The sequence below is a fragment of the Prinia subflava genome, chromosome 14, assembly GCF_021018805.1.
Source record: "Prinia subflava isolate CZ2003 ecotype Zambia chromosome 14, Cam_Psub_1.2, whole genome shotgun sequence".
Taxonomy (NCBI): Eukaryota; Metazoa; Chordata; class Aves; order Passeriformes; family Cisticolidae; genus Prinia; species Prinia subflava.
The window spans coordinates 12,010,217-12,032,945 of record NC_086260.1 but is presented as its reverse complement, the minus strand read 5'-3'; the positions used below and the strand labels follow the sequence as shown (position 1 = coordinate 12,032,945).

Below are 22,729 nucleotides of genomic sequence, written 5' to 3'. Positions count from 1 at the left end.
CCATCACTTCAAAAAGGGAGGACAAGTGCATTTCCTTCTCCTCAACTCCATGAGACAATTTCTGAAGTAAAGGGGAAGATAAGGAAAATACAGGAGGAAGTGAAGCCCTGGTGCATGACTTAAACATTGCCAAACAGGAAGCAGAGGCTTCCCTTAGGGCCCCATCCCTAGAGGGGTCCCAGCAGCACTGTACAGGAAGGGAGAAAGCCCCTCAGCACATGACAGCACAAGCACATTGGCAGCTATTTTTACAGGGCCTTGTCAGGATTCCAGCGGTCACTACACATTTTGAAGCAGAATGCCTGTCAAAACAGAACAGCAACATGCACCGTTCTTGCTGGCAAGAGCAAGAGTTTTGGCTAAAATGGACAGCACAACAGAGACACCTGCACACCACCATATATACGTGCTGAAGATGTTATGGATCCTGCCCCTTTGTTCAAGCCCGTTCTAGCAGCATCCAGCACACCTAAAGAGACTGCAGGCTATCCTGGGATGTGTCACTGCTCTGTAACCATCTGAGAGGTCCTACATCACCATGACGCTATCAGCTGCAAAGTAAGTGCCTCTTCTTGCCAAATATTCAAATACTTTTCATGATTTAAGTTCAATTTTGTTTTCTACCTTATGAGCAAACCCACAGTCTCCAAAGTTCAGGCCTGATGGTACCATGGGAAGGCAATGAGTCTCACTGCTTGCAAAACAGAGCTTCTAACTGCAATGGGAGACCTTACCTTAGCAAGACACAATGCCTGAAATCAAGATAAACTTGGGAATTCTCTAAATTGGATGCAATCTGAGAAACTCAAAGACTGGGAACTGCTTGGGAACACTGCCTGCTCCTGACTTCAGAAAATTTTCACAGAAACTATCACTAAAAATAAAAAATAAAAATTTAAAAAATCCCCACCAAACCCCAAAATGGGGCTTTCAGAAAACCCAAAGAAAGCCCACAATGTTCTGTCCTTGCCAGAAATGTAGCAGCAAGCAATAGCAAAGGGTCAAGAAAAATTTGTCCTCAGATTTCAAAGTAATCAAACACAATTGCTGGCTACTGAAAAGAGAGCAGAATTAGTTAAAATAAATGACTGAATAATAACAGGACAAGAGCCTGATTATTATTAGACCTGGCAAAGGGTGGTCTTTTCTTCTTACTTCGAAGATTGCAAAGAGAAGTGTAGATTTTTAAATTATTGGCTGAACTATAAAGCACCCTGTCAGAGAAGAAAAACATTTAAAAATTCTTCAAAGTTAAAAGATGCATCAAAACTCACAGAAGTCAACATAGAAAAGATGTAATTACCAAACTCTTCAGAACATTGCTCAGCAAACATTAATTACACGCAAAGAGCAGTTAATTATAGTTAGAAATTAACAAAAATATGGATCATTACAAGTTCCAAAGGATGTCTTGAAAAAGCTCTGTCTTGGGTGTCCAAGGCCAGGGTCTGAAACCTGAAATGACAATAGTGCTTCAGAGGACCCAGTGAGAAACAATGAAGAGTTGAAACAGCATGATGGATTCACACATCGTGAGAAACTGCCAAAACCATTAGACAGGAGATCTGTTCAAGATTGTCAAAGACAAGAAACTTGAATAATCTACACCATTATTTTATCCTAAGGCCTTGGACATTCAGAATAAAAAGGCTGCAAATCAAGTCTGTGAATTTTGGAGACTTTGAAAGCAGATCACAGAACTCCTAAAATAGTTTTACACAGCTGTAAGAGTAGGTCCGAAGTTGTCATGGGTTAGCACTGGCCAGATGTTAGTGCACCCATGAATATATGTTTTTTCTCTAACAACTCCTGTGGGATGTGATCAGGAACAGAGCAGAGCAGGCTTAAATCTTGAAAACAAAAAAAAACCCACCAAAACTTTATTAATTACATAAGAACAGGGACAGAAATACTCTTAAACACACACAGAGACAGAAATAAAAACTTCTTAGAACATTTTCTTCTCCCAGTTTCTACCTCCCCACCCATCACTTTTCACAAACCAACCCCTGGGTTTTAGATCAAACAATCACCACTCAAAAAACAAACTAATCTTCAATTCAGCAAGGGAGAGAGGAGTCTCTCTCGCACCACAGACTGTTCCTCAGAAAACACGGGTCCACCCCTTATGTGTTTCCATGTCACCCATAGCACCGCCCGGAGAAGTCTGCTAAGGTGACACTCTCTTTTTCCTATGTCCAGCGCTCTCACCGCTGTCTCATAGGCCAAAACTACATACAGGGCTTTTTAAGGATGCTGCATGCCGAGCTCTCCCCTTTTCACCCAGGGGCCGGGGTTCCAGGAGCAGGTCTGCCCTGAGGGCAGAGGGCGCCACCTCACCCTCCCCCTCTTTTTTCTCTGTTCGCTCTAACTCTTCAACGTGCCAGTCACTGTAGCAAAAGCAAGGGGCAGCTGCATCCACCCAAAAATGCAGTTTATGTTCAAAAGAGACTCAAGTTCAGTCCATGGCTGACATTATGCAAGAAAAGTCCAGCTCCAAGGCTACTCCTCTCATTCTTCCATCGAATTCCTTCCAATCATGCTTTATCATCTCGGTCCCAGGCCGCTTCCCTCTCTCCGAAAACCACCAGTCATGAGAATCAATGTCTAAGAAAAGTTTCTTTCTGCCAAGCAAGGGTTAACAGTTTCTTCTCGGCAGGGTGCTGCAGACCAGGCTCGGCAACCCCCCACGTGGCTGAGCACCTTCTCCCGGAGTTTGGGGGGAAGGAGGGGGGTGAGCACACACAGCAGGCACTTCCACAGTTTTCCACCCCTCCATCCTGGACGGGGTAGCTCAGTTCCAGTCCTGTCCCTTCTCTTCTCCCCCGCCCCGGGGGGGGCTCCGGCTTACCTGAGCCCGACCACGTGTTTCCCCTCCCCCACCCAGCCTCGTGGCCAGGTGGGGGGGGGGAAGGAGACTGGAGACGTCTCTCTGCTGAAAACCCGGATCCGAAAAAAAGGCCGAGCCCCTCAGACTCCTGCTTTTAACTCTTTGTGTCCTCAGAGGCGTGTCCAAACCTTTGAGTGACCAACCCAGGTGCCAGCAGAAAAGCTGATCACTGATTGGACTGCCCACATCCCCCTGGAGGAATTCACCTCCCCCCCCAACCACGACAGAAGTCAAACCATAAATAAATCTTGTATTTCATTAAAGAATTAATTTCCAACTAATCATCATATTGAGACTTTGTAGGTACAAATAGGGAACTGATTTTCTCCCCCCTCCAGACAAATTTAAAAATAATTACATGTTCTTCATCATTTCAGCAGACAAGAACCTCCATGGTTATTTGCTTCCAACTGCAAACCCAGAAATGAAGTGCTACTGATGCATTTCCCATATGATTTCACACCCCATGTAAACATGTGTAGAACAATATGGTTTGTACGGCAGGCAATAAGTACAGCCACCATAAGAAACACAAAAACCTGACCACAAATAGCATATCCCAAATTGCAACACCACAAGACAGAACTGCATACACAAAGGTAAGGGCTAAGTTCAGACTTGCTTTTTATAAGGAGTACTAATGAAGAGACAATAAAGTATTATTCAAAAATAAAAAGGAAGCATTTTTCTTCCAAATAATGGATCTAATTTTATTTTGTGCTCGTAAGTTCATCACACCCCTGATTTCAGCAAGGCAGGACACTGCAGCAAAGCAGAGCTGAGCAGCAGGAAGCAGAAGGAATGTTCCTGAGCAGTGCTCACTGCTAGATCCACTGAAAAGAAATCAATGTCATTATCATCTTTAAAAAAAACATATACAGGAAACTTCATTTGGGATTTTGGACATGTAAGGGACCATCACTCTTTAACTGTTCCAAGGATTAATTCAAAGGCCACTTGTCACCAGAACAGCTGTTTGGCCAGCTCTTCTGTTTTGTCTATGTTTTTGTTTTCTTAGATGGGAAATCTCTGTCACAGATTCATTCATGTCTGTCACCATCCTCCAGACAGCAGCCCTTCATGTGGTTGCTAACTGAAAGTGCATCTTAAAACAAATAAACACAGCTTGATTTATGTTCTGACCTCACGTTCAGTAGAAACATAATGCAGGTTTTGTTACCTCTAATAATAATTTAAACACCTCTATGAAGGTTCTGTTGCCCAGCATCACACACCTGAGGAGGGGATATGTGTGAACCCCTCTGCCAGCATCCAGCCAGAACCACTCACTCCTGCACTTGGGTGAGGACCAGACTATTCAGGAGCCATCTACTCCTGGGCAGCACACAGATCAAGAAGGCCCACACCAGGTCTGATCTTTGTAGTAGTGCTACAAACACTGCTATACAGAATCGTAAGTGAACAGGACTGAAAAAAAAAGTCTCACATAATAAGAATTTTAGGAGGGTTTTATGTAATAGCATATTTCAGATCCTATTGCTAGAATTATGCCACTGAAATTCTCCAGATTACTTTTTTCCCCTCAAGGAACTTGTGTAAAAACATGGAATCAAAGCAAGCTTCTGGATATGTTCCACTAATGAGCTGCCCACAAACTTGTGGCATTACTGCTCCCTCCCTCCATCCTATTTGACTGCATTATCTTTAAACAAAGACACATATTTATGAGCAAATAAACATTTTGACTATGTCCTGCTCTACAGACACAGTAGTTCCCCTAAGAAGAGGCATAAAAGCCTAGTCTTAACAAGGGCTCAAAAGACAGTCTCCTCCTGTCCCCAAAGGTGAAATTTGTTGTTTATTAATCCAGGTTAGTAATTCCAAGAGCAGTGAAAAGTTACTCCCCTCCCTCACTGATTTATGTTGTGGCAGTAGCCTTACGTAACAGCAATAATTTAAACTACAGTTTTATGCACACAGCTGCCTTGATTAAAACAAACCAACCTGTACTGCCAGGACTTTGCTTCGATGCAACACTAACACAGTGCATGGCTGGTGGCTAGTGAGTGGACAGCCAACAGCACGGACCCAGTACACACAGTCAAAGGCAAAGTCACCTCCCATCACCACAGCATCCAGGGTAAGAACTTCAGCAAAAGGAAACCTTTTCCCAAGTTTCATACGGTATGAGCCATACAAGGAAGTGGCAAATAACTCCTCTACTTCTCCATACACCTCATAGGGGACTTTGGAGTTGGATCTACAGGCAGACCGATCAAAAAAGCCTAAGTCCTCTCCACAGACAAACCATCCAGGACCATTGTTGTAAGGGTCGGTTGGACAGTGGCCCAAACAATAAGCTGTTTTCAGAAAACCAGGGATTCATCCTCTTATGTGGCATGAGGGAAGGATTAAGCCTTAATTTAGCACCATTTAGAAAAGATTACCCTTTAATTGCAATAGGAGTTGGCAGACACTGGCTGCAATGAAAAGCTTTTACTCTGCAAAGCTTCCAAGCGGTCAGTGACAGCTCCCAGGCTAGCAGCAGAGAGCCAGCCTCTGCTGTCCCCAGCCAGCTGCTCAAGGCCACCAGACTGATGGGGTGGAATGCAGGGGGCACACAACTGCATCACAGCTGCAGAGACAAACACCTCATTCATTGGCATTTTCAGATTGGGTAGGGCATGTGAGGCTGCTACAGTGCACTGAGGAGCCAAAGTCTTCAGAAGGGCTCAGCTGCCAGTACCACCCAGAGCTCTGCCCAGCAGGACCCAGCTGGATTGGGCAAAGATACAGTAGTGGGGATATGCCCACTTCCTGTCTTCTGGTATCAGTCTGACCTGGTCAGCAGAGGAAGCTCCCCACTGACCTCAGCTCTGCCACTCTCTGGTGACAGGGCAAGAGAGGTGTCATGCTGTATTTTCTGGCACCAAGAACTCTGCTAAAGCAAATGGATGACATGCCTCAGGTAGAAGGTTGCCAGATCCCTGCCAAGGGTTCCCAGTAGCCCACTGCCACTCAGGAGCCTGTTACAAATGCCTTCTAACTTGGAGCAAAGCTAAATGTTCTTCCAGATTGGCACCCGGGAAAATGTAATTCTTGTTCAAACAGATTTTGCTGCAGCAGTAATGTCTGTTTTACATCTGCGCTGGATTAATCCAAGTTTAGGCTGGCATAGGACATTACAAAGCCTACTGCAGTTTAACTCAACCCAGCTTTATTTTTAAAAGTTCAGTGAAGAGTAATAATTTCTACGCATAGGCCTTAACTAGGGTTTAACCCCCTTCCTCTCCACTTCTTAACCATGCCTGGCAGTGCCTGGCATTTCGGACAGCCTCAGGCCCGAAAAGATGAAGCCACTACCCAGCTGGCTGTGCCATCTCAGCTTACTGGGAACCAGTGAAGGGAAAAAGAACTCGGTGGCAAGGAGGCTGGGAGCTGAAGAAGAAAACTGTCAGAAAACAACTGATGAGATGAGGGGCCATAAGAAGTACTAGCATCAAGGGAGAAAGTAAATCTTGTAAGAGGGAGGCAAAGAACATGTGTCCAAGGGAAAAGAGATGACAGTCAAAACAGTGGCACAGGGTAACAGTGGCAGCAGGATGATCAGCAGCTGCAATGGAATTCAGCAGGAAACCAAAGAAGAGGAACAAAACCAAATGCAGGATGAAGTAGGAGTGGGAAGAGACATGAGCCTGTAGCTGCTTGCCCGCTTCAGATATGAATGGGCAGCTTTATCCTCTCTGTGCCCTAACTGCTTCCAGTTTCTTAACCTAAGGCTGAAGGTTGTCTCCTACCCTGGAAGAAAACCTGACCACTAATTGTGTTATTTGCACATTTAAGTTTTGAAAGTTTAACACCAAGTAGCCTGGCATTGCACACAAAAACACCTTAGAAGAGACTTCAGTGTACATTATTAGTTATCCTTGGACAGCATTACACTTCTTTGCATTCACTGTCATTGCTACCCTTGCTGCTCATTCTCAAATGAAGCACTGTGTACATCTATACAGGACTGATGTCTAAAGCACAATTAATTCAAAATAAAATTATGATCCTAAACTACGATAGAACCAAGAGTTGCATCTTGTACTCAATGACACACTGAAGCAGACCAGTTTTACCTTTTAAGACTACAAGGAAGAATTCTCTGTCTCTCCAAGAGTTTATTTCATATTTAAAGCTTGAATTTCAGCAAGTTGATTTGTTGCATTATAAACAGACATTAGTTTTATGCACATGAAGACCACAAAGTAAAGAAAAAATGAAGGAAATTGAGTAAGAGGAGCTCTAGCCATCCCCACAGATGCTACTCAAATTCCTCAAACATAACTTTTCCATTATTACTGCAGTCTTCTACACTGCAAAAAGAAAGAGAAACAGACATACCCATTATGTACAGATCTGAAATTTCAAGGCACTAGATCAGTAATCCAACAGGAAAACACCACAACTACACTCTGCTGCAGCACCAGTTCCAAAGGCATCATTAAAACAGATCTTAAAACACAAGAAGAGGAGTTAAACAATTCAGGAGTTAAAAAAAAAATCTAAGCCTGAGCACTGGAGAGCATGCCTGGGTGCACAGACACCAAGTACTGGGCTGTTCCTGATAACTGTGGAATTCTTTAGAAGTGAAATCTAGCTTTAGAGCCCCACGGAACTAAGAGGCAATGGAACAAAACTTGGATCTGCATGAACTCCACATCTCGTGGAGGCTCTGTTCCTTTGTACAGCAGTGCCTACTGAAGATTAAGGCCACATTCTTCATACAAAGCATAATGTTATGTGTGGTAAGACAAAGCTAACACATGACTAGCACAGCATGGTACCAGGCAACAAATGGAGCCCAGGGCAAGAAAAATATTTTCATCAAATTAATCACTTTCTATGGAGATGACCCTTGCCACAGAGAACAATGAAAATAAAACAAGAAAATACATTTCTCATAAAGCACAGATAGAAATATCATGTCAACCTTAATGCTCTTTTAGGTCTATTGTGGGGAAAAAAAGCATACACAGCCCCATTGAGAGCAGCAGACCAAAGGGCTGATAAATGCTCTTTGAGGCCAGTTCTCACAATTCCCAGAGCTGAGAACCTTAAAAGCAAACGCCTCACAGGGGCTTCGCCAGCCCCAAAAGCCTCGCTGGATGAGCCAGATTCCAAGATGTTCCCCAGCTGCAGTCCCTCACACTGCGGAGCATGAAAGGAATGAATGCCTTACTATGCTCCCCCAAAACCCTAACAATAGGGAGGTCAAAGGGAACACAGATCAATTTTAATGTTAACAGGCTTTGTGTCACATTAAAAGGGTCCATTTGCTTCAGTCCCAATAAGGCATTTATATTTTAGGGCACTTGGCCACACAGGCTACATTAGAACAACCAGCTACCAGTAGAGTAACTATTTCATATATATATATATATATATATATATATATATATATATATATTTTTAATATATGTGTGTGTGTGTGTGTGTATATACTGGCAGCTCTGTCCCACCAAATTCCTTTAATGTACTCTTATTGTTTGGTTTCTACCTGCTTCCCAAGTGAAATGAGTAGGCATTTCTCCTTGTTTCCTTCTCCTTGTCTCTTCTACAGAGAGAATAAGAATAAGTTGATTTATTATTAAGTGCTCAGGTGGAAGAGCTGTCTGAAACATGACACTGCCAGGAAAGCTGCGCTCTCCCTTTCCATGTGAGCCTGGGAAACAGAATATTTCAATGGGAAAGTTTTCCGCCAAACTTGCAGGACAGACAATGCTCAAGCCCACTATGCCAGCAGCCTTGACAAAAAGTCTACAACCCAGCCCTCAAAGGCCCTCTCTGCTTCCTGAAACCCTCCTAGATTTCAGAAAGGAGAGGTCACAAGATATGCACTTTGCCTCAGTCAAACCATGAAGGGTCCTAGCTACCGTTTCCCTCCAATTCACTACTGTGCTTACCTTCACTGTGAACCTAGGAGGACAAGAAGCTGTGATGGCTCACATGAGAGAAAATTAATGCTGGAATACAGGATTTTTCCCACCCCAGAACCCCACAGAAGTTAAAGGTGATCACAATTCATTCACATTGTTTAAGGAGTTACATTAGCAGTTTACAAGTACAGAGAATTGAATGATGCAGAATATGTGCAGGGGTAAGAGGAGGGCTTCAAAATTGCTAAACATCAGAGTGACTAGAAGGATCACTCCAAAGGCCTACATGCAGGAATAAAACCATACGGACAGAAGAGACGAAAATCAGGTGTAACAAACTGTCTGTGCACAGGAAGCAATGAATCTTGTTTGCTTTGGGCAGGTTAGATGCCAGTTATGGTATTAAGTCAGTATATTTCTCCGTCTTGGAGCCAGAGCTGAACTACAGGCCCAGTTCCATCCAGCACTGACAGTGAACATGCAGAAGGACTTCCTAATGAACTTACCAAACACTGTCTCACTGTCTACAGCACAGCACTCTGCACCATGCTGGGAGCTTGCCAAGCTCCACACTGCACATTGGCAACAATTGAGGGACGAAAAAAACCCACCAAATTTAAGGAGACCAAGGACTGCAGCATGCCACAGAGTCTGGGCCATCCAGCACAACCCAGCACCCCAGCAGACGCACCACTTGTTTCAGTGAGAGCTGTATAGGTCCTCATATGGCACAGCTGCCTCCCGAACATGGACACAGGACTGCAGAGAATTCCCATCCATTCCCACACTGAGCTTCAACTATGCTGGGGCCAAGCGTTCAAAATTAACCCCATGTCCCTGCTTGCCCAGAGCCCCAGTGGCAAACCTGTTTGTTTGTGTGCAAAACCGACCACACCTCTTAGCAGACTCCTCAGGCAAGTCCCCACTCCAAAGTGAGGTAAGCCTGACATCCGCTGCCTGGTATATATTTCAGCCAGATTAGTGAAAACAGCTGAGAAGAGAGGAGGGGGAGGGAAGTAGGAGGTAGAAAGAAGGAAGATGAGCTGGAGAATGGGGAGACTAAGAAAAACCCCACAGTTTGCAGTTATACCTAAAACTTCAGCTCTTCTCTCAAATGGAGGCTCCTCCATTCATTTGGATGGCAAAGTTGATCTATGTCATTTCCCTTTGCTGAGGTTTTGTAGATCATATTTCAAACCCACACTATATTCCTCTGTTGCTGGGTTACCAGATCTGAACAAACAATTCTCTGCAGTCTGCCAAAAGCAGAGAAAGAAAGCAAATGAATGCCTGGAGTATGCATCATCCTCTGGAAGTCATCTTACAGCCCAAAGCTGCTACAGATTAGTCACAAGCTCACATACCATAGAGTGAAAGAGGAAATGGTGAACCTATTAAGTCTGGGGGCAGTGCATAGACTTGAGAACTGCTGTTCCCACCCTCCTGCCCCCTCCTTGTAGAATCAGGCAATTTTCCAAATCATTATAATTCTCTTGCAAACTAGAAGAAATATGGTCCTAATTCAAAGAGGTAAATTGGGTATTAATACCCCTGAAACTAGCAAGCATGTTCCCATAGATTTTGAAAGGATGAATCAAGATTTGAAATGAGGAAACCACAACAGCCCATGTGACAAAACACCAGTGACTCTAGGTTTGAGACTTTCAGTTTCCAGGCAGGAAACTGCCACATCAGGGGCTGCATAAACTTCCACTTCAGGGAAGTGGAACACATAGATGTCGCCCACTGTGAAGCCCTCTGAGTTCACTCCAGCCCTCAGCAATGTTGCTTGGCAGGAATCTTCCCCTCTAGCACCTGTGCAGAGAAGCCACCAGCATGCAGTATTTGGTCCTGGTTTCTTATGTGAAGATGGTCTGCCCCTGTTCTCTGAACGCTCAGACAACATCCACCATCCCATCTGCAAGCCCCAGCTCCCAGGTACCCTCATCTGGGACTACACATTGAAGGATGCCAAATGCAAGGCTCCAATGAACAATTTGTTTGTGTAAACACAAGAAATTCTGCAACAGAGACTACATCCCAGGACAGACCTCAACCAAAGCCACCAGCCTGACAGTAACGTTGCCACTGCAGGATCCCCAGGACTCCTAATTCCCAGCAGCCAGGCTAGATGGACTCCGCTCACTGTGCAGCTGCTGTCTGTGCTGCTTCAGCACCAAGCTCAGCATAAAGACTAGCTGAAGATGCTTCTCTCATTCCTTGTTTACTGCTGTGTTAACACACTCTAGGTGAGGTGGTCCACAACCACATACAACAGCCTGTGACCCAAACTGGGGTACTGAACTAATTCAAGAAAAAACCAAAAGAAAAATACCAAAGAAAATCTGGCTCAGTTCCACAGTATAGTTTTACTATATCCCTTTCACAGGACAGCAAACACTCAGCGCTCCCACACTTCCAGGGAAAAAATAGGTGGCAAATTGCACTACTGCTGCCAAACATTGAAACCTTGGGTTGAATTTAATGTAGAAACTTAGAAACAAATTATCTAATGTTTGCTGGAGGTCAGGGACAGCCCTTGTTTTGGGCCAAGACACAGACAAACACCACAAACCAAAAGTAAAACATGACTTTTCCCCAAGACCCAGCTTTCAGCTGAGACTACACCAGTTCAGGAAAAACCACTTCTGCAGAAACATGGGATTTTTAAAAATAGTTTCACCTGAAGGCCCTTACTATCACCCAAATATTATGGAAGTTCTAATACATAGAGTACAGTTAATTTTACCAGAAAAATATCAAGAAGAACACCCAGTAATTACATAAAATAATTTGAAATAATCCCTTCAAGAATATTATTTATTATTTTAAAGAAAGGCAGTTCAAGGAACACTGGAAAGAAAATTAATTTAGTAACATGAAGCATTACAGGTTACTATTTCTAGTACACCAGGAAGAACTGGAATGTTTAATTTTTCACTTTTTTTCCTAAATAAGGATATGTGAGAAAAGCAGCTTTTCCAAAACACAGTACTCAGTGACTATATCACTACAAACATCAGATTAATATCAGGGGTGCCTCTATTCTTCATATAAAGCAACTGTGATTTATCCAAATGTAAGAGGTTTAATTTACTCAGGAATATTTTGCTTACGCCATCCACAGTTTTCAGTCTGACTTAACAGTAGAGACAGCAGTTGTGTTCTAACATTTCAAGTGTGGCAGGTGATGAAGTCCAAGTAATAATCACCATTAAGTCCCCAAGACAGATTCACAAAAGTATAACCGTTTTCTATTAGTATGTGCAAAATTGGTATCAGTTTCCTAAATTCAATTTGCAGTTGTACTTTTCCTACTCTAAATTTACATCTGTATAATCAGAATTAAATTTCACCTAAGCTGGTCTGTTTAAAGAAACATTTATTTTATGTATTAAACCCTTTGATTTCAACAGTGCCACAAAGTTGATCTAAAATGACATTTCCTTTCAGCAGAAATCAATATATCACCTGAATATTTATTAGGAAGAGGCAGCAGAGCTGCCTGAGGCTTTAGAGGTATTGCAATTGAACATCATTATTTACCATGATTAAATAGAAAGACTTGATCAATCCAGCATTGGTTCATGAGCACAGAAGGTCTAATCCCAGTCTGTCATGGGTTTCTTAGGTAACTTTAGCCTTACTGTTTCTTCCCTCCTTGCCCTTGTGTTACACACAAAATGAGCACAGCAGTACAAACTGGCAAAATGCTTTGATAAATTCACTGGGGAAAATCACTGCTACTTCAGAAAGCAGTTTACAATGTCTGTGTACAAGGTACACAGCACAGTACAATACATGAGATAGACAAGAAAGGGAATGATTTCTCCTTCACTTCTGAAGATGCACAATTAAATGTTACATTAATAACATGTAACATAATGAAAGGTTAAAGCCTGGATGAAATATAAAGTATCCAATTAACTAGTACATATGTAAGTCAATTAAGCAAAGCAAACCTTCTGTCAGTGATCACAGATCCTGTACACTCCACCTCAATATAAACTCAAACAGTACAAGTATCACAGCCCAGGACACATCACCTCAGCTGCATCATACGCTCCACTTGGGCTTCATGGGAAATGGAGCAGCAAGGTGTTAGCTGAATGTTCCTTTCAAAGTCACCTTGTAAGCTTACCCAGGAATCATCTACAGAGAAGTCATAAAATGGCATTAAAGTCAACACATGATTTTTAAAGGCAAAAAACAGAAACAAGGGCCACTGTTACCATACAAAGAAATGAAGAGCCCTGTGGAGAGCACTGTCAGTATTCCTGTAGGCTTGTTCCCCCCTTAAAAACCACAAACCATATACATTACACTAACTGTGACATAGTGACATGTGCTTTTAGAGTTTAAGGATAGACATAGTTCACTTTTAAATTATGAACTTTTTGCATTAGTACAGAAATAATTAATCATAACACCCATGTTTTCCAAGGATTTAAACACAATTCTAGCACCACGAACACAACTACTTAACTGGAAAACAGCTTTGGACAGCTGCCAATTTCATAACTGAGCTATTACTTGGTTATGAATCTGACATCTCAAAGCAACTCTGAAGTATTGAGCAAACCAGATAACCTCTTTTTCAAGCAAACTTTCCATGTCAGATTCTCCCACAAATCACCACGAAAGCAATAACTGAATCCTCAGACAATCACTTCTGTGAGCTGAAGTGCACAAAGGTATGATCATGTGTATCATCCATGTAAGAAAAATGTCTCAACCCTGGCAGGTAGTCAAGCCCTGTCATTTATACAATCAGCACTATCACAAAGGCAAGCAGGATGACCTACCAGCTGAAACAAAGCCTACAGAAAAAAAAAAAACTTAGTTACTTCATCACCTAGAGGGAGTAAAAAAAGAAAAAAATTATATGTTCACAACACAAAGTAGTATTTCACTACAAGAAAACCAGTGTCTTATTTCTCTGAACTAGGGAATACATGTATCATAATCTTTAGTACAGTTTGAAATTAATTCCCTTTTACAAAAGCAAGGGTGGTACTGCAAATAACAATAAGTCTACCTGGGAAGACAGTTTGTATTTCAGTTTTGTTCTGTCTAATAAAATAACAGAAGAGATACAGCAGAAAGTACCTTAAAAGATATATGAGATAAGTCAGCACACATACAAGTAAAAGAACAAACTTAGAGAAGACCTGATCCCAGTTAAAAAGGGGTTGGTGTGGAGGCTCAGCAGTGCAAGGACAGATCAGGTCCCCATTTTCACAATTTTCACTTGGATTGCAAATACTGAGAGTACACAGACATCTTTACAAAATGGGGTAGAGCTCTGACAATGCCATTCACACTCACCAAAGGGATACAACAGTGGAGGTTAAGGCTCTGACTTTCTGCCACATTGGGGATTGGGTAGCAGGGAGGAGCATCCGGCCAGAAAGATCTGATGACTGTAGCAGAAAAGCCTGTACTTTCAACTAACTGCACTACAAAGTTCCCACGCTCGGAACCCATTTCCCTATGGTATGAACAGGGCTATGATACAGGAGTGCTTCATATTATTAAACAAATTAAAGCATAGCCAAATCTACAATACCCAGCAGGAATAAAACCACTGCATGCTTGCCCTGCACCCTGCCTAACATGGGGTTGTGCTGCTTAGCTCTTGACATAGATGAACATAGTAAGAGCTATAGAGACTAAGAGGGGTATATCTTAAAAGGTTGCATGCAGTCACAGTTAAGAAGCAAGAGATGGAAAGCAATCCTGTACTAGTTTGACATCAATCTCCCACATTCCCCAGGAACAATTTAAGTAACCCAAGGTGGAATCCCTTCAGGGTTGGAGCATGACATGTAGTGAGTCTTGTGTGCAGCGTTCCTCTAGCTGAATGTGGGAAAAACAAAAAGTTGCATAAAACAGCAAAGACGATAAACTCCTCTGAGCATATGCTTTATACATCTGCTAAAGGTTTACAAGATCTACAGCAGACCAGATTCCTGCACAGTATCACTAGAAAGCTAGACAAGCAATGCTCTTTCCCCATGTAGGCTATCAGAGTTCTCAAGCTGTTCCCAGAATCGTCTGCCTCCCAGGTTTTAACTTAATTAGAGCATGACATGCACACACAAAGCAAATCCTTCAAAATGTTAAAAGCAAAAAGGAATGAATCATTGCTGATTCTACCCTTTTTTTTTCTTTTAAATCTCTTTTACAAGCTTCTCAACTGTTACAGCTCTAAAAGAATGAAAAGACAGTATCATCAAGCTTTTTTCCATCTGCAAGTCAAAACATGTATTGCCCAAACACACATAGCACAGCCCAGTGACTAAAACACTACCTGTGATCGACACATCCTGGCTCCCACTGGCGTGGTCAGGCACTGCCTTGCTGAATGAGGTTGGGCCAATCCCATCACCTCTCATGCTATGTTTTGTATCCCACCAACCAACTGGGTTCACTGACTTTTCTCTCCCTTGAACTCAACTCTAGGGCTCAGCTCAGCTCAAGGGCTCAAGGGCTGCCTCTGCCCTTGACTTCCAAGTTTCTGCTTCTGTATGCTGCTTTAACTGTGCTGGTCTCAAGTGGCTTTAGGAACAGTAGCATATCAGTTCAGCTTTCATATTTAGTTTAACAAATTTATAGCCACGTAATTCAAAGTAATTAACCTCTTTGCTTATGCTTGTTTAACGCAATAAAAACAAAATAAAGCTTTATTTACAAGGCCAAAAGATACACAGTATGCACGAAGGGAGAGCATTCACCGATTCAGCTGATTTTGCACCACTCTGCTAGAAGGATTACTTTTCCTTTGAAATACTGTATTCAGATTTTACTTAAAATCCATTTCCAACTGAATAAACTAAAGCTAAGCCCCAATGGATACAATTTGTACAGGTCAAATCCACCTATATTTACCTCTTAGGCCGTATTAGATGTTTTGCAATCAATGCAAGGCCTAAGTCAGCTGAAAAGCAGCACAAGGCTTGCCTGCTTGCCAGGTCACTGAACCAAACAAAGCTATACGCAGACAAGTTCCCATGGGCCACGCTCTACAGCGGGACGATGGGATCAGCTTGTAAGGAGCACAAACCACCAGTCTGCATTCTCTGACTGTTCCCTGGACAGCATTTTTCCCACATTCTACACTTAGAGATCTTGCACGAGAAAAACTTAATGTGCCAATTGCCTAATACAGCATTTCTACTGACAAACTTCACTCTCCTGTACAAACTAGTTCTGGAATTTCCCTTAAAATATAAAGTAATAAAAAAATATATGGCAACGGCAGGACCTGCACCAAAACAAAGCTATGTGAACTGAAGTCTGCTGCATTGTTTTCGTGGTGGACCCCATTGAGGAAGTGATTAACACCAACGTAAGGTTTCTCCTTCCACACAAAAGCAGGCGTATATGCCAGCATCCCCACCGCACCCCGGTCCCGGCCCTCGACCCCTGCCGCCTGCTTGGGTTTCTCCCGGGGCCGCGGTGGCGGCAGCCCCAACCCCGGGGAGGGGCAACCCCGGCCCGGCTCTTCGCTCTACAGCAGCCCTAGCCCTACCGCATTCCAAGCAGGAACGGAACGGGAAGAGAAAGAAAAGCGTTTACCCCGCCTCCATCCCACAACCCCCTTCACAGGAGCGGGGGTCGGGACACAAAGGCCTTTTTTTTTTCCATCCCTTCCCTCTCCTGGGCCGGCCTGCAGACAGGAGCCTCGGAGCTGTCATTTTGGAGAAGGGTGCAACCGCCCTGCCGGAGCCAGGCCGAAGCCTGGGAACCCGCCAGTCGCCCCACAGCAGCCCCGGGGCCCCTCAACCTGCCGCCCCCGGACTCCAAACCGGCCCCGCTCCCACCGCTCCGCGCTGCCTTCGCCCTTCCATCCGCTACGACCGCGCTCTGGCCCAGGCCCCCCACCTGCTGCCGCCCCCGCCTCACCTCCTTCAGCTGCTCCATCTCGGTGCGGATGGTCTCGTACTCCAGCTCCAGCTCCTCGTACTGCTGCTTCAGCTGCTGCTTCTCCTCCAGCACAGCCAGCCCGTACTCTGCCGCCTGGATCTTCTCCCGGGTGGTCTCGCCCAGCTCCTGGAAGAGACGCTTGATCTCGCTCCGCAGCCACTCGGGCTCCGACTCCATCACCAGCCGGGCGTACTCCTCCTCCTCCATAGCCAGCGACATGTCGGCGGAGGAGCCGCCGGCTGCCGAGGCGGATGGGCGAACGCGCAGCGAGTCTGCCACTCCTAACAGCGGCACGGCCCGCAGGCGGCCATGGCAGGACCCGCTCGGGCCGCCATCGACGGGCCAGGGGCGCGCTGCTCCCGCCGCGGATCCTCCCAGGATCCCGCCCGCCGCCGCCGCCGCCGCGCCCGCCGCAAGCGCCGAGCGCAGTGAAATCATTCAAAAGGCATGGGCAGGCCGGTGCCCCGCGGGATGCTGGGAGCAGGAGTCCTCGGTGCTCGCCGCGCCGCGCGCCGCGCAGCTCGCTGGACTACAGCTCCCGGCAAGCACTGCGACGGACAAGGGTGGTGGCGGGCGGGGAGGAGCACTACCTCTGCCGGGCGGTGCGGGTAGCGCAGCCGCGAGAGCGCAGGGCCGAGGGTGCCCGGGAGGGGCCTGGCCCGACAGCGAGTGCACCTCAGGCTTCCCCAGTGATCCCGGACACAAATTGGGGCACAGGCCTCGGGACCACGGGGACATACCCCGTGCACACAGCCTCTGTACACGCCCTGGCGGCCCGGATCACGCTCCGATCAGGAGGGCTTCCGGGGCGGGTTTGAGAAAGCTCTGGGATCGGCTGGGTATGAGAGATGGGGCCCGTACACCAGAGAGTGGGTGTGGGGCGACGCGTTCCAGTGCCACAGCAGCACGGAGAGAACAGAGGGTCACAGAAGGCTGGCACCAGCCCCACGCTATGCCGACAGCTGCCAGCATCTCACTGTTGCCGGTGTTCTGCATCTAGAGGTGGAATTCCTCCACCCACGAATTCTAAGGGCCAAGGCTTTCCAATACAAGGCGTTCTCCGCCCACCGACAGGGACCAAACCGTGTCCCCCGCGTCATCCTGATGATAACCATGGCCACGGGACAAGGTGTTCCCCTAAGGCTGAGGTACCTGATGAGAGACAGGTCGCACCAAGACCCAAGCGCCATGACCAGTCGTGGGACAGTGACGTTTGAACAGCTGTACTGGCTGCCTGAAAAGGATTTGCCAGCTTGTGAGGAAAATGCTATCAGCCTTTGCCCTAGGTTACAGCCGTTGGGTGTTTGGTGGCAAAGGCACAGAAATTGGGACAGTCATTGGGGCACCACGGGTAGAACTAACTTCTAAACATACTGAAGACTGAACAACTCTACTAGTTGGACCATTGCATGTCCTGAGCAGCCCCATAAAGGTGGGGTGTGTGTGTGTCCCTGTGGGGTAGGGAGATGCTTCACTCCCATCGTCAGGAGAGCCCTGCAGCTTTACCGTCCCTTCATACAGCACGTGCAGCTTGTATTTCTTCCAGAGTCAAAAACAATCGGTAATGAACTGGTGAGCAGATAGCAAGCATAATAAAAACAATTACATGTTTGAGTGCTCCACAAGGTCTCAAACATAAAGCAACATATTTGCTCACAGCTGCAGGGTTTTTTTCAAGCTACTTTGAACTTCTGCCTGTGCACATATCCCTTATCCCTTTAATAAGCTGTGTCATGGCAGAATGCTGCCTGTTATTCATGAAGCTGCCTCACTCAATTTTTCTTCAGGCCCCTGACACTGCCTAGAGCTCCCTGTGCATCAAGTGCAGGTATGTGTTTGTCCTGTGAGCACTGACGTGACACTCAGTCAACCCACACCTTAGAAGCAGCAAATCGATGTCTTCAGCCTAGAGTGTGCATGTGAAATTCCTTTAGTTTTTTATTTTCAGAATTCTCAGTAGAAGGCATTTTCACTCTCGTGCACCTCTGTACCATTGTGACTCACAGAATGTTCTTAGAGGGTTTAAACAGTCTGATAATTTTATAAAGCTAAGTGAGGAAAATAACAGTATTATTTCTCCTCCACACTGTTTTTCGCTATTAGGATTTCTTCATGGCTTTTTATGTTTTTCTTTTGTCTGCCCTAGTAGGTAGCATTGCTAATCCCACTCATTCACAACTGATGCATCATGAAGATATTTTTAATAATACATACTGGCTTGTTTTTTTTCACCTCATACTTTCTGAGCCTTCATTCCAGGTTTTCTCTACAACTCTGGGCTCAAGCACATTAGCTCCCCTTCAGTGCTCCTCCCTCTCCTAAACTGAAACCTGCATGTAATGACTTGCTGTCAGGACACAGAGCTTCAGTTCACATCCTGAATATTTCTGGGATTACAAGTGAATAGTGAGATCTGACTACTTTGGGGGGTTAATAGGGATGAGCTGATCAAATCGTCATGGCACAAGGGACTTCACTGGGTAATTTGTTTTTGATAGGTCATATCTAGAACTATTGCTTGTTTCCAGATTTCAAACGTTGTTATTTTATAAACTGCCTAAGATGCAGAAATTATAAATACTTATAATTTAAAATATAAATAAAAATATAAAATTGGATTTTAATTTATTGTATTATTAGGGGTTTATTTATTTGGCTTGTTTGATTGCAGTATGTTCTATAGTTACAGATAATTTGGGAGGTATTGTTTATGGTTCAATTGATCTTTTAATTTGGGTGTATTTAGAGGTGGCATTTTTGTTTGGATGGTTTGAGGCATTATGGGGTTATTGAGATGAGATTCTTTTATTATTATTATTATTTTTAATTTTTTTTTGATGTTGTTATTTTAGGTTTATTTCTGATATCTTTATTTTTGTAGTTTGATTTGTTTGTTGTTTTGGTGGTTTATATTACTTTTATTTTTGGGAACGTGGGTATTGATAGGGTGGATTTTTTAGGTATTTTTTGGAGGGTAGTGATGCTTCTTTTTTAGTAGTCCAGATTTTTTCATGTTGTTCATTAGTTTGGCTAATTTTATAGCGTATTGGTTATTATTTTTTCAGTCAGTGTAGGGATAGAGGGGTTTTTTAGTCACATTTAGGGTCAGTTGTACAGTTTTCAGTGTAGCAAGTTGGTTTATGTGTTTTACTATTTTTGATGACCGGTTATGTGGGGTTCTCTATGGTTGTTTTTCATTTTTGTTTCATTTTTAGGAGAGGAGTTGTTAGTGAAAAGAGTGCAGTGGGATTTGTTTGCTGGCATTTGGTTGTATGGTGGAGTTTTTTAGTTTGCATTTGTTTTAAGGTTTTTGGTAATGAGATTCAAGTTTTGAATTCTTGGCTAATTTGTGACTGTTTTAAAGATTTCAGGGAGGTGTCGATTCCTCGTCCGGAAGCACTGGAGGAGGAGGGTAATTGATTTTTGCTTGATGTGACATCGGTGGCGTGGAGAGCAGAGGGCATTTTTGTCGTAGTTATTTTGGACGTTTGAGGGCTTTTGGCACTTCAGATGTTTGATTTGGAGGAAGTGTGCTTTTTTGATTTTGTATGTAGTGGTGGGATTAGCGTAGGGATTTAAATTTCTGTGGATCTGATGTGTTTGGCTAATGAATTTGTATAGTTCAAAAGACATGGGTTTTTTGCTTTTTATTTGGTTAGAAGCAGGTCTTCTGAAGTTTTGGAGGTGATTCTGGGTATAGATCTTTCTGCTGCTAATAAGTTAACGAAGGAGTTGATCAGCTTTTGCTGCCCCTCACTAACACTCCAGGTCATTCAAAAATTCCTCTACCGTTCTAAAATAAATGCAGGTTTTAGACCTCCCTCCTTCTCCCTAGACTGGAAACATGTGAATTGATTTTTGGTCTTCTTCCTTTTCTTCTCTGTGGCTTTTTAAGCTGCCTTAAGGAGGAGGTGTCTGTGGACGTGGCACCCAGGGAACGGTGCTGGGCAGGGCAGGGTGGCAAAGGAACCACTCAGAAATGCAGAGGCAGCAGCAGTGGGTTGGCAGCTGGGGATCCCGCCTCAGTCACTCACACCCTCGTGCACAGTCTGTGTGATGCTAACATTGCTCTTTCCCTTCCCGAACAGGGAGTCTGAGGAGGACAGAAGTCTTTGGATGGATGGAAAGGAAGGGGAACACCAGGGAGAAACTGCTGCTTGTGTCCTCCGAGAGCAGTGGGAAGAGCCCGAGAAAAATCTTGGCTGCTGGAGGGATCCTCGTGTCCCCTCTGGACCGAATGCCTGCGTCTGCTCACACCTGCTGCTTTGCAGCACGAAGTTTGCACGCATTTTGCTGCCGCTTTGGCTCTCAAGAACTGGAAATGCCTGGATTTCTGTGTGGTTTCCCCAGGTTCTCCTATTTAGCAGGAGCTGCACGGTGAGGTCGGTGTTCTGAGGGAGGCCCTGGCACAGCTGCCAAAGGCCGGGAACGTGGAGCGTGCAGGGAGCATCCGGGGGGCTTCTCCCCCCTGAGTTGCTCCTGGGGCATGCTGCCTGCACTGCTGGATGTTGGACCCGGCTTTGGGCCCTTCTCCTGCGGTCCCAGCACTGAGTGCTGCCCCTGTGCCCAGACCTTGCCGTGTGCCGGCACCAAACCCGGGCAGCGCAGCCGGGGCTGCTTTTCCAGCCCTTTGGTGCCACGGGCGGCCCCCGATTGCCGGAGCTCCCCGGCGCCCGGCCTGGACTCGCTCTGTGGGGGGGCCTGTTCCATCTGCCTCAACCGAGGACATCCTGCCCAGGTTTGACACTTGACTCCTGTTGTTTTTCCTCTTGCAGGCAGCTGGCAAAAAAGGAGAGAGAGCCCCTGCAAGGCAAAGCCCCTGGAAGGCCCTGTCCTGGTCCGAGGTTCCCACTTTTATCTCCGACTCCCAGAGAATTGCTTGAGCAGAACCAGAGAGTGTCCATTTCATTTCCTGCCTTTTCCAATAAATGGTGACTTTCAGCTGGAGTGTGTTCCTGGTGTCATCCTCCTCCTCTTCCCTGGATTTGTAAATAAATGTCCTGATTTTTGCCAAGTGGAATTTTGTTGTTCCAGGGATTGTGGCTAATTTTTCCCTTTTAATTTTTCCCTTTTAGTTTTTCCCCTCTAATATTTCCCTTCTAATATTTTCCTTCTAATGTTTCCCTTCTGATTTTTCCTTTCTATTTTTTCCTTTCTGAATTTTCTTTCTGATCTTTCCTTTCTGATTCTATTTTTTCCTGTGTTTTACTTGAAATTTTATTTCAATTTTTTTTTTCTCTTCTCTCTACTCCCTTATAGCCCAAGTATGTGGACGTTTGGCTGGTGGGAACAGAGGAGGTGACAAATGAAATCCATGTCCACTTCACATCTGGATAGAATTGAGAGTACAGCTAGAGAAAACTCTGTATTTTCTGCTAAATTAGAAATCCTGAACAGAGAAAGCTCTAAAGACCAAGGGGCCTTCTTTTTTCTTTTTCCTTTTTACCCCTAACAATTCTCATTGTAGCCATTTACAGGATCAGGAACATTACCTTGAAGTCGAGGTGTATTTCACAGGTAGCGAGAAAACAAAGTACACTTGATTTTGTAACTCTCATTGTTTAGTAACAAAGAAATCCAAAATAAAACAAACAACATTAAAAAAAAAAAATCCACCAACCCCACAAAAGAACAGAGAAAGAGAAATTATACCAATATTATTTTAATTTAAAACCACTCTCCCCCTTAGAAAACCAGGCTAATGTAATTCTGCTTAATTGGGGTGCTGTCGTGTTTAGGTTACTGAATTAATAGAGTTTAAAACACACAGAAATAGACACGAATTTTAAAAACTAAGTACAAAAATATGAATATATATAATAAAACCAGAAATATAAATATGAAAAATAATATCATAAGTAAATACAATCTATAATATTTCTCATTACTTATATACAGTAGTCTATATATTATATCCATAGATATGACTAGAAAAAAGACATGGTAATGATCAATATTAAAATAATAAATGTAAAGAAATAATGGAATAGAGCTTAAAACAGAGGAGGTTTTTTGGTTTGAATTT

At 44.3% G+C, this 22,729-nt stretch overlaps 1 protein-coding gene across 4 annotated transcripts in view; it reads right to left on the bottom strand.

The window, feature by feature from the left end:
* The window catches only part of BICD2 (BICD cargo adaptor 2), a 46,717-nt gene extending 29,569 nt beyond the window's left edge, over positions 1-17,148 (bottom strand). For 3 of the 4 annotated variants that reach the window (XM_063412071.1, XM_063412070.1, XM_063412072.1), the window contains exon 1: positions 16,684-17,147. In XM_063412071.1, coding sequence (XP_063268141.1) covers positions 16,684-17,142 — 459 coding nt within the window. In that variant the 5' untranslated portion in view covers positions 17,143-17,147. Of the gene's footprint in view, positions 1-16,683 lie in introns of all 4 variants that reach the window. The other variant, XM_063412068.1, reaches the window with a different exon arrangement.
* Positions 17,149-22,729: the final 5,581 nt, after the last annotated feature.